General features: G+C 45.9%; 2 protein-coding genes across 2 annotated transcripts in view; both read right to left on the reverse strand.

The window, feature by feature from the left end:
* Positions 1 to 2,403: 2,403 nt before the first annotated feature.
* LOC116892248 (meiosis regulator and mRNA stability factor 1-like) lies at positions 2,404 to 5,946 on the reverse strand. The gene is made up of 3 exons (XM_032893818.1): positions 5,649 to 5,946; positions 4,670 to 4,840; positions 2,404 to 2,682 (listed from the first exon to the last, which is right to left on the reverse strand). The coding sequence occupies exons 1-3, from the start codon at positions 5,653 to 5,655 to the stop codon at positions 2,441 to 2,443; spliced, it is 420 nt and encodes a 139-aa protein (XP_032749709.1). The 5' UTR covers positions 5,656 to 5,946; the 3' UTR covers positions 2,404 to 2,440.
* A 3,855-nt stretch (positions 5,947 to 9,801) lies between these two features.
* The window catches only part of LOC116892249 (meiosis regulator and mRNA stability factor 1-like), a 33,492-nt gene continuing 27,533 nt past the window's right edge, over positions 9,802 to 15,760 (reverse strand). Inside the window, 3 exon segments of the mRNA XM_032893820.1 lie at positions 9,802 to 10,075; positions 14,095 to 14,322; positions 14,974 to 15,176. Of these exon segments, the coding sequence (XP_032749711.1) occupies positions 9,833 to 10,075; positions 14,095 to 14,322; positions 14,974 to 15,176 (674 nt within the window). The 3' untranslated portion in view covers positions 9,802 to 9,832.

Raw genomic sequence — 15,760 nt, forward strand, 5'->3', positions numbered from 1 at the left:
CACTCCAGACGGGCCTACAATTTTCTGTTGCTGACATGACTTTCGAGTCCTCTTGCCCCCACCTCCAGATGACGTATATGGTGCCAGGAATTGAACCAGGGCTGTGTGAATGCTAAGCAAACACTCCACCCACTCAACTACCCACATCTCCAGCTTAAATGCATAACATTTCAGGAGAGACGAAAAGGCCAGGCCACACGAAATGAGCCGATGAAACTGGTTAATAATCCCACCCCACAAACAAAAGCACTCATTACAGATGCTTGCTCAATAAGTTTATTGACAACTGTTTTGTACCAACACACAAACAGCACTTGAACCCTTCCCCCCAAAAAAAGTGTTCAAAGTAGACAGTTAAGAAAAACTTCCTGCTCCCCAAGCCTCATCAAAAGCAAACAGTGCAGGATGGGAAGACGGGAAAGGGGATTCTGGTGATAACTTTTGCCTTTTCAACAGATAAATCTAATCAGGTACATCCTTCCACTCAGAAAAAGTGTCTCATTATCTCCATGTACATACATGATAGCATCATTACCTAAGCCTCTGGATAAAGAAATAGTGATTGGACTGGCCTCTTGTGCACACCACACGCTGAGAGCTTCCAATTGAGTTGTGACATCTTGTAACAGCAATGGTGAGTCACTCCCCAGAACACACACCCATCTGCTGTATTCTTTGTTGCCCACAGAACCTGACCTTTGGAGAGGACCCCGAGTAACTTTAGTGACATCTAGTGTTTTCAAAGTCCATAATCCCGGCTATGCTTGCAAACCTGAAGTCGGAGCAGGCAAGCTTAGCCTTAGGACGTCTGCAAACAGGACAAACTCAACACTCTTGACACCAACTTTATCACACTGCTTAAAAGCCTTAAAGAATTGCATATGTGCACTAAGATTGCAGAGGAAGTGCCATCAGGCCTTAAAGAGGAAGTGCTATCCGGCCTCAGAAAAGGAGCGAAGCCAGGAAGTACCTTCAGGCATTTCACTAAAAGAGTGTCAGGCCCGGAACATTTCTAGTGCAGCTCCTTCCGGGGCAGGTCATAGTGCTGAGAACTGGGAATCACTGGCTTCATTTAAAAGGTTTTGATTAAAAAAAAATTCAACTGGTAAAAAAAAAAAATCTCTCAGCCTTTAATTTTGTGACATTTTATCAAAATGCTGGCTATGAAATCAGAATCCATTTTCTGGCCTTCCAGAAAAAAAAATAAATAAATAAACATTCCCCACCAAAGAAGTCATCTGACTAGTGGAAGATTGTGTGCCAACAGGTTCTTTCTGCTCTGACTGTATTTGCCTTTTTTGCCCAACAGATACAATCCGTTAGAAATGTCAGGTCTCTCCAACAGGGGTGAGAGGCCACTGAGAAGAGAAGGCCATTCCACAAGGCAGTGCCCACAAAGGCTAGCTTTTCTCCAATGCCAACATCAGACACAATAAGAAAACAAAAACCCAAACGTGCTTCCAACAGTGAGCAGTAACAGTAAAGCTAGACTCTGTATTGACGTCAGGATGAACTAACATGGGCACACGCATCTTCACACAGAGAGCTTCCCAGATTTACAGCCAATTTTTAAATCACAAGAACAAGGATAGGCTGATCAACCTTGGCCTTCGAATTACAGATAAAACTCTGGCCTCTTCTTAGTGGAAACAGTATTGATACCACGACTCTGAAGCACTTCACCACTCAGCTGACTTACATTTATGCATTTAATGCATAGCTTAAAAAAAAATCAGACTGTAAGCATTACCTCTCAATATACAATATGTCATTCAAATGCTGACTTTAAATGGATGACATCAAGGCCATCTCCTTTCCTTAAACCTTATCCTTATCAAACTGGGACAGACAGAGAAGGGAAGCATGAAATAACTTTCTAGAAAGCTCTTTATTAAATGAGATCCCCAAATGGAAATGTTTTTAAAAAAATGGGATGAGGCCACATTGGTTAACCACAGACAGTTACATAAAAAACAAGGCACATCAACAAGTCCGCTAGAAGCCAGGAACTTTCCTGCCAACCTGAAAATGGCTCTCTTGCCACTCACTCATGCCCCAGTGTGACCCACAGGCTTACGGACATGTTTGGCTTCTTGAACAACCTCAAGTCCATTTGCTTAAACGAATGATTGAGGCTGCTCGATGGGACTCAAGCCACTTCCTGCTGGGTGGTCTCTATTTCTTCCCAACCACCACCATTCACAATAGTCTAGAAAAATCTGGTAAATATATTACAGATTCCTTAATGGAGTTCTTTCAAATAACCGGAAGAAAAGGAAGAAAACGTTCATCTGAAAGTTGGGAACAAACATTTCCCTATGGATCATTAATAAAAGTGGCGTCTGGGGTCAAGACATAAAATGGGGTTTTTACGTCTATTTTTTGCGTGTAGACAGTTCCCCCACCCCATCCTAATTTAATTCTGTCTTCAAAATAGGAGTTAGAGCTTGGTCATAGGTGCAAATGAAAAACTGGCTGCCAATTTGACTCTAATTTTGGGCTGCTTTTTTGCTGGGCTCTCCACTGCATCCTTGCTGATCAGTGGCCTAGGGGCTTCTGAGGAGGGTTTGGGAGGAGCAGAAGCAGATGCTGGGCTACTGGGTGAGGAGTCACAGGACAGGTTCCCCTTCCTTACTGGTATTGGAATTTCTGTTTTTTCTTCTTGGTTTAAAAATAAAGCTCCTAGAAAGACAGAAAAATAAATAGGTTTATTTAGTTCTAGGCCTCATAAGAAGTACTGGTTTTCACTTCATCTGCATTTAAAAAACAAAAACAAGCTTATAAAACCCCACCAGGGCCAGGTGTGGTAGGTGGCTTGTAAATCCAGCTCCCAGGAAGCTGAGGCAAGATTACCATAGCGACAGGCCAGCCTTGGCTACAAGTCAATGTCTCATAAACAAGCAAGCAAGCAAACAAACAAACAAAACCCCAACAAACAGCACCTAGGGGGCGGAGGCGGAGGCAGAGGCAGAGGCAGTCAGATCTCTGTGAGTTTACGGCCAGCCTGGTCAACAGAGCCAGTTCCAGGACAGCCGCTGGGGCTGTTATACTGAGAAACGAAACCCCCAAACCAAACAACAAAAGCACCAAATGTCACACTTATGTCACAGTTTAGGTATTGGCTACATGGTGAATATTATATGTCACAAAAATAAAAGATTTATAAATGATCCACCACTTTTCTTTAAATTGCAAATTTTTAGACATGTCTTGTAGGCTACCTATAAAGGCCAGTTTTTCTTCCTCGGATTCTGCTCCTTCATTCCTCCGTCTTGTGACTAAGACTCAGAAATCTGCGAATGTTCTGAGGCAACAGGGAGAAGCACCTTAGTGCTTGCTAGTGAATACCTGCCCACTCTTTTTACAGAGGCCACATGGCGTTGACGTCAGAGACAAGGGAAGAGTCACTTGGAACCACGTTAGAAGGTCAGCTGGTTTTCGTCAGAGTTTAGACCACATGTAACTCACGTGTGTTCGAGAAAGACAGACACTGTGTCTTAGATGCCTTCTGTGTATACAAGAAACCCCTGATGCTAAAGTGATAGTGACAGAGGGAGGACACAGCCCCAGCTTCTCCTCAGATGGGCGGGGACCTGTGTTCCTCAGGCTCTTGTCCTCTGTCACAAGCATTTGGAAGAACTCTTGTGTACAGGTGCATAAAGGTGAGCACCCCATGAAGAGGCAGCTCTCCAGCTCTACGGAGTACACGGTGAGTCTGTGGTCTTACGGGCTCTTTCCATGTCATAAGCAACGTCAAACTCTCCTGGCTCTGTCTGGGGCCAGTTGTGTCAAACACTGCCTTACAAAGACTGTAGACAGTGGAAGCCAACAGCAGAGACCAAAGTACAGGCAGAAAAGAAAAGAGTCAGAGTCAAGCGACAGAAGAGGAAAGTGGAGGCTTCCCTCAGAGCACCTGGGACTCCTCAAAGGCAGAACGACAGACTAACCATCAAAAGGCCTTAGTCACCTAACCTGTGGAGCAGAGGTGGTGGCCCCACTATTAGTAAGGTCCATCAGCCCCAGCACAGGGTAAGAAATTGAATGGACTTCACCTCAGGCTAACATTAAGTTTGTATGTTAAGAAATCAGCATTTCATTCTAGCATTCAGGAGGCAGAAACATATGGATCTCCATGAGTTAGAGGCTAGCCTGATCTACAAGGCAAGTTTCAGTCCAGCCAAAGCTATATAGTAAGACCCTGTCCTAAAACAAAAACAACCAAAGAGGTCACTTTCTTGGTTTTTAGGTCACAGGACTCCAGGACCTCAAACCAAAAGTACCTTGCTCAAACCAGCTTCCTAAAGCCCCAGAATCCACTGGGACCTAAGTAAATGTTATGTAGCAAGTAACAAGTATTACCTAAGGAGCAGCTGAATCTCAGACATGGTAGGAAGGCCAAAAGTTCCAGAGGACATGGGATAGGACTTAATTACTCAAGGATTCTTCCACAGCCCAGCGCAATTAGTCCTCAACTTAGATTATACCAGATTTATAAATCCTATTAGCAGCAAACCCAGCAAGGAAGGGAAGGGCTGAATAATCGGCACAGGTACTTTTATGCCTGAAACAGTATTGCATTCCCTATGCTCGTCAGACACCTCCTACACTGGCATCATGGGTCATCTGCAAACCCACAGACAAGTGCCCAAGCATATGGGGTGCAACCTACCCAAAGGCTCCTGAGGGTGTTCCTCAAACTGAATGAGATCAGTGGGCTGCAGGATGACAGGATCTGGTCTTAGCTGAGGGGATGGCAGGCATGAAGGAACAGGAGTACAGAGGAGGTCAACAGGGGAGCTGTTGGCCAAGTGCAGAAGCTCCTGCTCCATCTGGCTGAGTCCTGCAGAGAGAAGGCAGGCAGCTATGTTCAAACAGGCACAAAGGTCTGCTCCTGAGGGCTTTCCTCGGCCTCAGAAGTCAGCATCAAGTAATCAAGCTCTCTCTCTCTCTCTCTCTCTCTCTCTCTCTCTCTCTCTCTCTCTCTCTCTCTCTCTCATGCATGCGTGAGTGCACACACACACACACACAACAAAAACCAACCAAACAATAACACCATTATCACAAGACCCCTGGCAAACAATACACCAAACTGCACTGGGGGGAAATGAATATTTAGGTCTAGAGAGATGGCTCATACAGTTAAGAACATTCGTTGCTCTTGTAGAAGGCTTGAACTTGGTTCCCAGCACCCACATAGTAGCTCACAGCCATCCATTAACTCCCATTCCAGGGGACCTAATGACCTCTTCCCATTTCCTAAGCACCAAGTGCACACATACATGCAGGCAAAATACTCATACACATAAAAATAAAATACATCTAAAATATTTAATATTTAACTGTGATGAAATTGCCCACTGTTCTGTTTTCCCACATGTCCCACCCCAAGCACCTCCTGACCTTTAAGGCTCTGTCTATGTCCTTGCTTTTCCTCTAGCACCTAGTACCTGTTCCAAGATGGAGTTCTGAGGCTAGATGGGATTCGGGCACCTCCAGGATCTGCCTGCTAACTGCAGGCTGGTGTTCATGATTGACAGGGAAAAGGTCAAATGAACTTAGCTGATCTAGAAGGCAAGAGTGCCCATCAGAGAGAAAGGTCAGTGAGAGAACCACAAGGGAGTCAGGGGAGGGGAGGGGAGCTTACTTACTTTTCATGTCATTTTTTAACACTACAATTCTCTTATGACCGTGTCCTTTTATCCACACCACCTGCACACAAGACGTACTCTGGTTAAGCAGTGGAAACGGAGAGGAAAGTACCCTAACATTCAGGAAAGTGGGGCTTCTTGCGCCTGCCTCTCACATACCAGAGTGAGAACTCAATAAATGTCCTCAGGTTTCCTATGCTTTCTCCTTAGCTTCTAAAGCAACGCTCCTCCTATTCAGCCAAGTCAGGGTGGAAGTCGGCCTTGTCTCCTAGGGCTCTCCACCTGACGCCTGACCTCAGCTTCCAGGAATTCTTCCACTCCTTCATCGGAGGCTGAGCACCTTCTGTCTCGAATGCTTGGACTCGAGGACTTTGGATCTGGGAATATCTGACTATATCTAGTGAGGTCCCTTCCGGATCTGGGAGCACTTAGACTAGAAATTCAACTATACTCAAAAACATATGCACATAGCTTGAAGGCGCTTTAAATGAGTTTTTCCTTTTATTAATAGTGAAAAGGTGTTTTCACTGCAATCCATCGCAGGAGGTCAGGTGTGGGCTGTCTGCCCAATGTGGGGTCATGTTGCCTTAGAAGGTTTTAAAGTATTTTGGGTTTTAGAATTTGTTTTAACCCAGCTCAACTCCTTTACCAATACGTCATGGAGCCTGGGCAGCAGTCAGGATCCTGCCTTAGCTTCTTCCCCCACTCCGCTTTCCCTCGGTTCTTCTGTGGACAGCAGTGATGCTTTCCAAAGGTAAAGCTGGGCTCCTCTGCCTTCTCCACAGTACAGGGAAGCCCATGCTGGAGGAGCACGACCTCGGAAAGACTCCCACTCTGGGCTCTTGCTCACTTGCACTTTTCACTTCTATTCTTTCACAGCAATCTCCCAGAGCGACTTCCTTGCCTCTCACCACTGCTAGCTGTTCTTCATTGCGCGTGCCACATTATCTACCGTGAAAACCTACGCCTCCCTGCTCTACAGTGACTCACAGACATCTGTGATGCTGCCCCTCCAGGGCTGCCATACGCTCAGGACGTGGGCCTTGCCTGGGCCATTCTCTATATCAACTGGGCTCAGGGGTCACAGCTCTGCGCTCTAGCCACATCCCACTCAGGACATGGGCTTAGGGGTCCTGTCTGGTTAGGTGACCACTGAGCACATTTCTAGAAGGAAGGCCTGAAAGTCACTCACTTGGCACACAGGAATAAAGGTTGATAAAAGTTACTGAGAAACACTGAACTCACCCATCTTATGTGGCAGCACTCAGGTAACACCTTACATCTCTGATCAGGAATCAGCAATGGCTCTCCAGGAAGACACTTTCCCAGAAGCTGAGGAACACACCTACCTGTGGGATGGCTCCCAGGAGCTCCTCCACACTGCCGTAGCCATAAGTTTTGGGCTGCAGTGTTTCTCCGACATATTTGGTATAAGCCATGGCAAATTCATGGAGTAGAATCTGCTGGTAGTGATAGGTGTGAAGCAAGGACCTCACATTCTTTGCAAACGAGAATAGGCCTGTGAGCTTCACGCACTCTTCTGCCTCATCATTAGTAAAAACCTGCCCAGAAGAAAGAGGAAGGTTAGACACTTCCTGAGAGACTGGCCCTACCTGCTCTGGAGTGAGGCCTCCTGCCAAGAATGCTCAGAAGGCCCCAAATCACCTTGGCTTCTAAAAGAACTTTAAAAGGGGCTCCCAGGCTTCTAAAAGAACTTTAAAAGGGGCTCCCAGAAGAGTCCCCCAGGGGCTGGAGAGATGGCTGTTCTTCCAGAGGTCCTGAGTTCAAATCCTAGCAACCACATGGTAGCTTATAACTATCTATAAGGGATCTGATGCCTTCTGTCATGCAGGTGCACATGCAGAAAGAACACTCACACGCATAAATAAATAAATCTGTAAAATAATGTTTCTGAATCCCAACAATCAAAACAATACTTCGAGAGCCGGACTGGTCATGAATCTGAGGTGTTTGCAGCAGCCCTGCACCTGCATCGCACACTCAGTGCCAAGGGCTGCCCAGAGGCCCTAGCTAGGATTGCATCTGAGGTATGCTGTTAATAGCTGTGCTCTTCTGCTCATATCAGCTTTCTGTATTATTCAACTCTGAAAAACATTGAAGATGCTTTACATCCTAGAGTTTCGATGTCCAGCCAAGATTCCTTTACACGAAAACAAGCACATCCATCTCGATATACAAAACAAAATACCATTTTGTAAATGGTAAGGCACGCATACCAGTCATTTAAAAACAAGTTTTCTTACCATTTATGATCAAACAAATATTTGCTTTGTATAGCTGTCTTACATAGTTCCATACCAAGGGTTGAACTGCCAAAACTTAACCAGCACTGTTTAGGCAGCGGATATGCTGACATTACCAGAAGGAGGGGCATCACTCGTGCCACCAAGCCATGACAAGCTCTTTATCTTGATGCTCAAAACTCGCATTTGGTAGAACGTGATTCACAGTTTTTAAAGTGTCAGACTTGGGGCTGGGGTAAAGCTCAGCATAATGCCTACTTAGAACATCATTTAGAAAGCAAGAAGGACTTGGTTTCCTTTAATTCTTGACCTACCACATAGTCATGCGGGTTTGATTCCCAGCACAATAAACAAGAGCGATTTAAAAAAAAAAAAAAAAAAAGTAAATTCTACCACATTTCTTTTTACGCCCTAAAACGTTTTGTTTGGTTTTCTAAAGCTGAAGTTGGGGCTGCAGGTTCAACAGGCAGGAGTAATATTCCGCTCGCAGAGGCCCTGGGTTTGGTTCCCAGCACCCACATGGCAGTTCACAACCACCTGAATCTCCAGTTCCAGAGTACACAAAACCTTCTTCCAACCTCCATGGTTGGAACCATGTTATACGTACAGTGTGCAAATGAACAAAACACTTATACACATAAAATTTAAACTGAAGGATCACCCATTCAGAGCCTGCCCCACGTGTGGCCCATGCATATACAGCCACCCAATTAGACAAGATGGATGAAGCAAAGAAGTGCAGACCGACAGGAGCCGGATGTAGATCTCTCCTGAGAGACACAGCCAGAGTACAGCAAATACATAGGCGAATGCCAGCAGCAAACCACTGAACTGAGAACGGGACCCCCGTTGAAGGAATCAGAGGAAGAACTGGAAGAGCTTGAAGGGGCTCGAGACCCCATATGTACAACAATGCCAAGCAACCAGAGCTTTCAGGGACTAAGCCACTACCTAAAGACTATACATGGACTGACCCTGGACTCGGACCTCATAGGTAGCAATGAATATCCTAGTAAGAGCACCAGTGGAAGGGGAAGCCCTGGGTCCTGCTAAGACTGAACCCACAGTGAACGTGATTGTTGCGGGGAGGGCGGTAAGGGGGGGATGGGGAGGGGAACACCCATATAGAATTGGAGGGGGAGGGGTTAGGGGGATGTTGGCATGGAAACCAGGAAAGGGAATAACATTTGAAATGTAAATAAGAAATACCCAAGTTAATAGAGATGGGGGAAAAAGCAATAATCTTTAAAGATCTGCAGTTATCTCCTTTTTCAGGGTTAACTGACACTTAAATTTTTTTTTTATTTTTTAACATTGTGTGTGCATGTGTGTTATGTATATACAGCTTCAAATGCCTCAGCAAGTGTACAAAGACAGCCACTCCCGGAAACCGACTTCCACGCACTTGCTACTGTGTGCGCGTTCGCAGGCACACGCACACAAACACACACCAGCAGTTAAAGGAAAGGGGGAATGGAGAGATAGCTCAGCAGTTAACACTGCTGCTCTTGAAAAGAACCTGGGTTCAATCCCCTGCACCTAAGTGGTGAACCACCATTTGTAACGTAGCTCCAGTCCCCTGAGCTCTAAAGCCTCCTTTCCTCCTCAGTTCTGTGGGCACTAGGCACACATTCGATGCATGCATATGAATGCAAACAAGACACTTATACACATAAAATAATCTAACAGTAAATAATACATTTAAAAAAAGAGAGAGAACATGAATTTGAGAGAGAGCACATGGGAGGGGTTAAGGAGAGGAAATGGGAGAGAGATCGTATTTTAATTAAAAAAGATAAAAGCATTACAAAGAGGAAGAAAAATAGCCAGCCATTTGTAAGAGCTCTGGTGCCCCTCCAGCTCTGCACACACTAAGGTAGACTTAACTGAACTCCGGGCTGAGAAGCTTCTGATATGAACTCACACACATACCTCTACTAAAGAAGGCAGACTCTTCAGGAGCTCAGTCAAAGCCATGAATCCATAGTCACAGGGGTTGAGAGGAGTACTGTGAGTGGCTTCATAATGTCTCTTGAGCTCATCAACGGGAAGATAAGCATCTCCTTCCCAAGACATCAACAACAACAGCAACTGAACAGTGAGAGGCCGCAAAGACTTCCGGTTGACCAGTTGGATTTGCTTGCCAGACTCCGTATCAGCGACCTACAGAAAGGAGAATGCGAATCCAATTCAGATTGTCTCATTCCGGCTAAGGAGACCAATAGAGGAACTCACACACACACAGCAGTGCGTTTCTTGTTGATAGGAGACAGACACGTGGAAAGAGACAAGAGCAGAAATTGTTTTCACCCTCCCTACAGTCCATAAGCCCAGACTCCACCTACTCATCTTAAAGAAATTTGGAAGACACTGCCATGGTTCTCTCTATTTCTGTGTTCTCCCTTCCTTGCTGCTTTCCCCTAAGGCAGAGGGACAGCAGGCCAGCTGGCATGTTGTGGCTAAGCTAGTGAACACAGGGAAAGTTGCATTTTGTCTAGGTAGCCAAGAATAACCCTGAACTCAAGATCCTCCTTGTTTCTACCTCCCATGTGCCAGAACCACAGATGTGCACCACCACATCTGATTTGTGCAGCACAGGGAATTGAGCCGAAGGCTTAGTGTATGCTGAGCAAGCATTCAACCAACTGATCCACATCCCTCCCTAGTCCTGGCTTACAACCTTCCTGTCTACCTGAAATTCCCCCACCCCCACCACTAACGTCATGGCCAATGGACACTGGGGAGACCTGAACCTGTTATATATACCATGGCCTTTCAATCCTTCAACTTCTAATTGATTCCATTACAGACACTTCTCCAGAGAGACACATTCCAGGCTCTGTCTTTACCCACTTCTAAAATTGCACATTCTCACACATCATAGGGTGTCTGGGGTAGACATGGAATGGAAGACAGAAGCGATTCACTGATCATCCCTTCTCACTCTTTGTTAAGGAATGTAATCCACTGCCCTTAATCTCTCCCCTATTGTTAAGAAAAGGCCTGGAGAGATGGTTCATTGGTTAAGAGCACTGGCTACTCTTCTAGAGGATCAGGGTTCAATTCCCTGCATGGCATGGCAGATCACAATCATTTGTAACTCCAGTTCCAGAGGACCCAATGCCCTCTCTTCTGGCTTCCATGGGTACTGCATATATGTGGTGCACAGAAATACATGCAAGCAAAACTCCCATATACATAAAAAAAAGTAATAAATAAATAAATAAATAAATAACTATTCTTTGAAAACAGTTAATTCTACTGGGCAGGACGAAGACCTAGCTGAATGATAGGTGGGTTAATCATAAAACAATGTACTTTTCCTTTCCAGAATGTCCAACCCCAACCCATAAGCCAACAATGAGGCTCAGTTGCGTCTGCCCATCCTTCGGAGTCCTGATTTGGAAAATCCTAACTATTCCTTTTTCTTCTGTCTTTTCTTCCAGATTGGCCCGAGCCTAAGCATGTGCTCCCTAGTACTTTGTGCTTCCTTACATTTTCTGTAAAACTTCCCTCCTCACCAAGTGGCTTATCTCTGTGCCAGCTTCCCAAATGGCATGGCCGGCCCCCAACTCCTCCCTCATCCCCTTTCTCCAGTCAATGCTCTTCAAGGCACTGGAAGATGTACAGTCTGCCAGTCTGGGGACTTTTTCTTTAAAACCCTAAGTGACCTCCAGCTTCTATTTTGAATTTATTCTTATTTTTGTCCATGAGACTGAGAACCCCAAGAGGCAACTCAGACTTCCCATTTCTCGCATAGCAATGAGGGCTTAGCCAGGACTCCTTAGGATACCTGGTGACACTCCTTGCTGCCTTTTAATTACATAAAGAGAGGAGAGGATGGATCTGTTCCTGCACCCCCTAGACAGTGCTACTGTCTTCAATCTCCCCATCTTCTTTCAGGTGTCACACGACTCCTTTCCTCACGTACTTCTGCTTCTCCCCATGCCCAGTACTGAGGCCTGAAAGCCGGACTTTGCAAGCTGGGCGAACTCTCTACTGAGCTTAACTCTACTCTTTCTATTTTTATTTTTTTAAAGTTGGAGATAGGGTCTTGTTAAGTTGCTCAAGCTGGTCTTAAATTACAAGTTTTCCTGCTTCGGCCTCCTTAGGCCCTGGGATTATAGGCCAGCCCTCTGTTACTCACTTTTCTGCCCATCTTAGCACTAAGGGTGTCGACACCAATTCACTGGCATTCCTGTCAATAATTTAAGTTCTTCTGCCCCTTACGTCCCTTCCGCTGTAGTCATCTGGCCAGCTCCCACCATGAACCCAGTCATCAGCTCCTGGACCTACAGCCAGGTGACACACTCCTCCCTACCATTCACGTGTGGTGAGCACCAGCTTCCCAAGCACACAGTGTCGTCCACATCCCTGACTCCACAGTGTCACACCTTCCCTGAGCTCGCCTAGCCTAGGTTCTGATCCCTCTCCTCTTTAACAGTCACCTCACCTCGCTGAGGTCTTGTCTTTACTGACTGTTGTGATGAGCCTGCAGTAGCCCCTGTGACCTGGTCCCGGTTAATGGTGAATAAAGATGCCAGTAGCTGGGCGGAAGAGGCACAGGTGGGTTTGGGTTTCACGGGCTTGGAGAGAGAGGACCAGGAGGAGGGAGAGGGAGAGCTCTCATGGAAAAGGAAAACATGCAGGAGGGAGAAGGTGAGCTGCCGTGGGCTGAGGGCCAAGAGAAGGTGGCCCTGAGGGCTGCCCGACTGGAGTTAAGAGCAGCCCAGGTGGAACACAGAACAGTGAGTGATAACCTGGGGTTATTGACAGGAAGGGAGAGTCTAACAACATGGAGGGGAGGCAGCTGCACAGCTGTTGGGCTGCCTACGGCTATTGAAAAGTCCAAAGGCTGGGTGTTTCATCCAGGAACATAAATGGTATAAGGGGGATAAGAAATCCAGTACCAGGATTTACTACTATTTTCTACTACATTAACCTTCCACTTGATGGTAACGTAGCATCCTTTTCCTGGTGGCCATTTAGTTCCTGGAGCCAGATTTCTTATCAGATCCCATCCAACAGTCCCAGTTCCTGCGGAAGATTAAGGCAGTGCCTCCTCATGGCTCGCCTCCCACCTCCTCCTCAGACAAGTGCTTCTTGCCTGTGTCTGCTCACGGCTCAAGTCATTGTTCTTTGGAACCTGTAAACCTACCCAATTGCAGTACCTGGACACCATCCCCCCGGAATAGCTGGGCTCTCCCACTTCCCCTCGCAAGCGAGCCAAAAGCTGCGACAAACCCTGCTGCCGCTTTGCCTTGACTCTCCCTTGTTCAATCTCCTCTAAGTGCTGTTCTCAGCAGCAAGACAGTCCCCTCCAGCTACCTAAGTCTCATGGAACGCCCCGTCACTCCCTTCCTATCTCCTGTAATGGCTCCCCCTCTAACCTGTCAGATTCTCTCCGTGCCTCTGACTGATGATGCAGCACTTCCTGCTTCTCCCTTTCCAGTCTTTCCTCCTGGCAGTTTTTCCCCAGTCCTGTGCTGTAGACCTGCAGATGTTCTGGGAACCATGCAGCTGTCCTACCTATACGTGGGAGGGTCAGATTGGCATGGAAGGGCAGAGATGAGGAAGGTGCCCTCTAAAGGGCTTTGCCAGGCTGGAGAGATGGCTCAGCGGTTAACAGCACTGACTACTCTTCCAGAGGTCCTGAGTTCAATTCCCAGCAACCACATGGTGGCTCACAACCATCTGTAATGACATCTGATGCCTTCTTCTGGTGTGTCTGACGACAGCTACAGTGTACTTATATATAATAAATAAATAAATCTTTAAAGGGGCTTTGCCAACCACAAAGCCAATTTTGAGCTTGTGCTTGTTCTCAAGATGACTCTTAAATGAGTCAGGAAGCATGGAAGATACATGATAAAGCCTCCCCGGAACCTTGTAGACGAAGAACTCTCTGGAAGGCTTCCACTTCAGGCCAGCATGGCAGAGGTTATTCTACCTGAGTCTATGTTCCTAGGATAAAAAGTGATCCTGCCAGGTCAGAAAGATACAAAGGAAGACTATAGATCCAAAGTGCAAAAACTAAGCCACTTCCTTAAGGTTTCAATGACGCCCGGCTATGAAGCATCAGCAGGACCCACAGGGTACACACATCTGAAATGCTGTAGAGTACACACAACACCTCACACACACCATGCCACAGCCGTGTCCGTAAAAGGACAGTGGCTTACCTTTACGACGTGGCAGAGCTTCTGTGTCAAAGCTGAGACTGAACTGACATCATAGTCTTGGAGACGAAACGTATAACCAAAAGTTTTAGCATATTCTGTGAACAGATCTGTCATCATGAGGCAGTTACCCTTTTGGGACCGCAGAAGCTTAACAAACTGGGCGGCTAGAGCTTTGAATCGCTCCCCTTCAGTCAAAGTCAGGATTTTCTCTTCTCCACATTCCAACACCTTAGAAACACAGAGGGCAGAAGGAGAGGTTTAAACACACAATTGCAGGTAGAGTTAGGTGACGTGGAACACTGCACATTGCTCGCTTAAGACGGAATGTGTTATAAAGGCATACTTTGGCAAAATCAAAGAGCTCTTCCCTCAGAACTCAAACACACATGTAAGACATTCTTTTTCCTGGCAGTAAACTCTGTTATGTATGTTGTATAACAGCAAAAAGGTTTTAACATTTTTGGAGTCAAAGATAATGTTAATAACACTAATAGAAATCCAGCCCTGCTTGGAAGAGCTCAGTATGAACATTCCCACTCCACTCTAAGGCAGTTTGGGAAGCACAGTGCTGCTCGGAAATATCCAGTTTAGTATTTAAACCGTCTCATCCTATTTTCGGTAATTACTCTCACACAAGCTGAAGATTATTTTTGATTCTTACCATTTAACCTAGGCTGGCTTCAATCACAGAATTCCCCAGGCTCCACCTCATGAATTCTGAGATTATAGAACAAATTGCACATTTACCTAAATTTATGAATTAGGTCAACAATACAGTTTTTCTGATGAGGCTATTTCTGATTCATAACTAAAAACAGTTAACATCTCCCTATAGACTGCTCAGAAAAACAGTTAAAAGATTGGAATCTCTTCACTTACTTGTAAAATCTCAGGTATGGCTTCCAAAAGTTCAAGCAACTTGGTAAATCCATAATATGAGAGTTTGCACTGCCGGCCAAAGTGGTGGTGGTAAGAGGGAATGAACTTGTTAAAGGGCATCCGGAAATGGGGCTGGTGACGCAGCAAGTCCACAACGTCTTTGGAGAACTGCTTTGTCCTTTCTATTTCATCCTGAGTTCGTTCTTTAAAAAACAAAGCACCTTATAAATCAGGCCCCCACCCGGTCTGTTTAGCACCAACCCTGCAGGGGCTCTGTCCGAGTCACAAGAGATCAGCTTCGCCTTCCCCAGACACACAGCCCACAATAAACTTGGAACTCGCTTGGAGCCAGTGCTCCTCATCCAGGCTAAGGCACAACCCTGGGAAACAAAGGTGCTACTGTGGAAGGTGCAAGACACCCTTGTCATCACCTTCAAGAGAGACAATTCCTGTAAATCCTGTCCACTACACCTATGTGAAGAAGACAGACACAGAAGCCTGGGTGCCCCAACCAATAAGTGTTATTTCTGTGAAATCAAAAGTGTTATTTCTGAACACTCACGTGGTTTTTTTGTTTATTCATTTGATCTCCAGTCAAAGGTTGTCAGCAGAAAGGAGTTATTAGGCATCAAAATTGTAACAAAACAAAAAAGTACTTAAATATTGATCTTCCTCTCTGTTAATTTTTAAATTGATTGAAAAAGGACACTCTGGAAGCTTGTGACCTCAGGGACACAGAGACCCTCTCCCTGGGAATGGGCAGAATAAGGTGTCTCCCAGACTTAGC

This window comes from Rattus rattus, chromosome 2 (assembly GCF_011064425.1).
Source record: "Rattus rattus isolate New Zealand chromosome 2, Rrattus_CSIRO_v1, whole genome shotgun sequence".
In the NCBI taxonomy this organism is placed as follows: domain Eukaryota; kingdom Metazoa; phylum Chordata; class Mammalia; order Rodentia; family Muridae; genus Rattus; species Rattus rattus.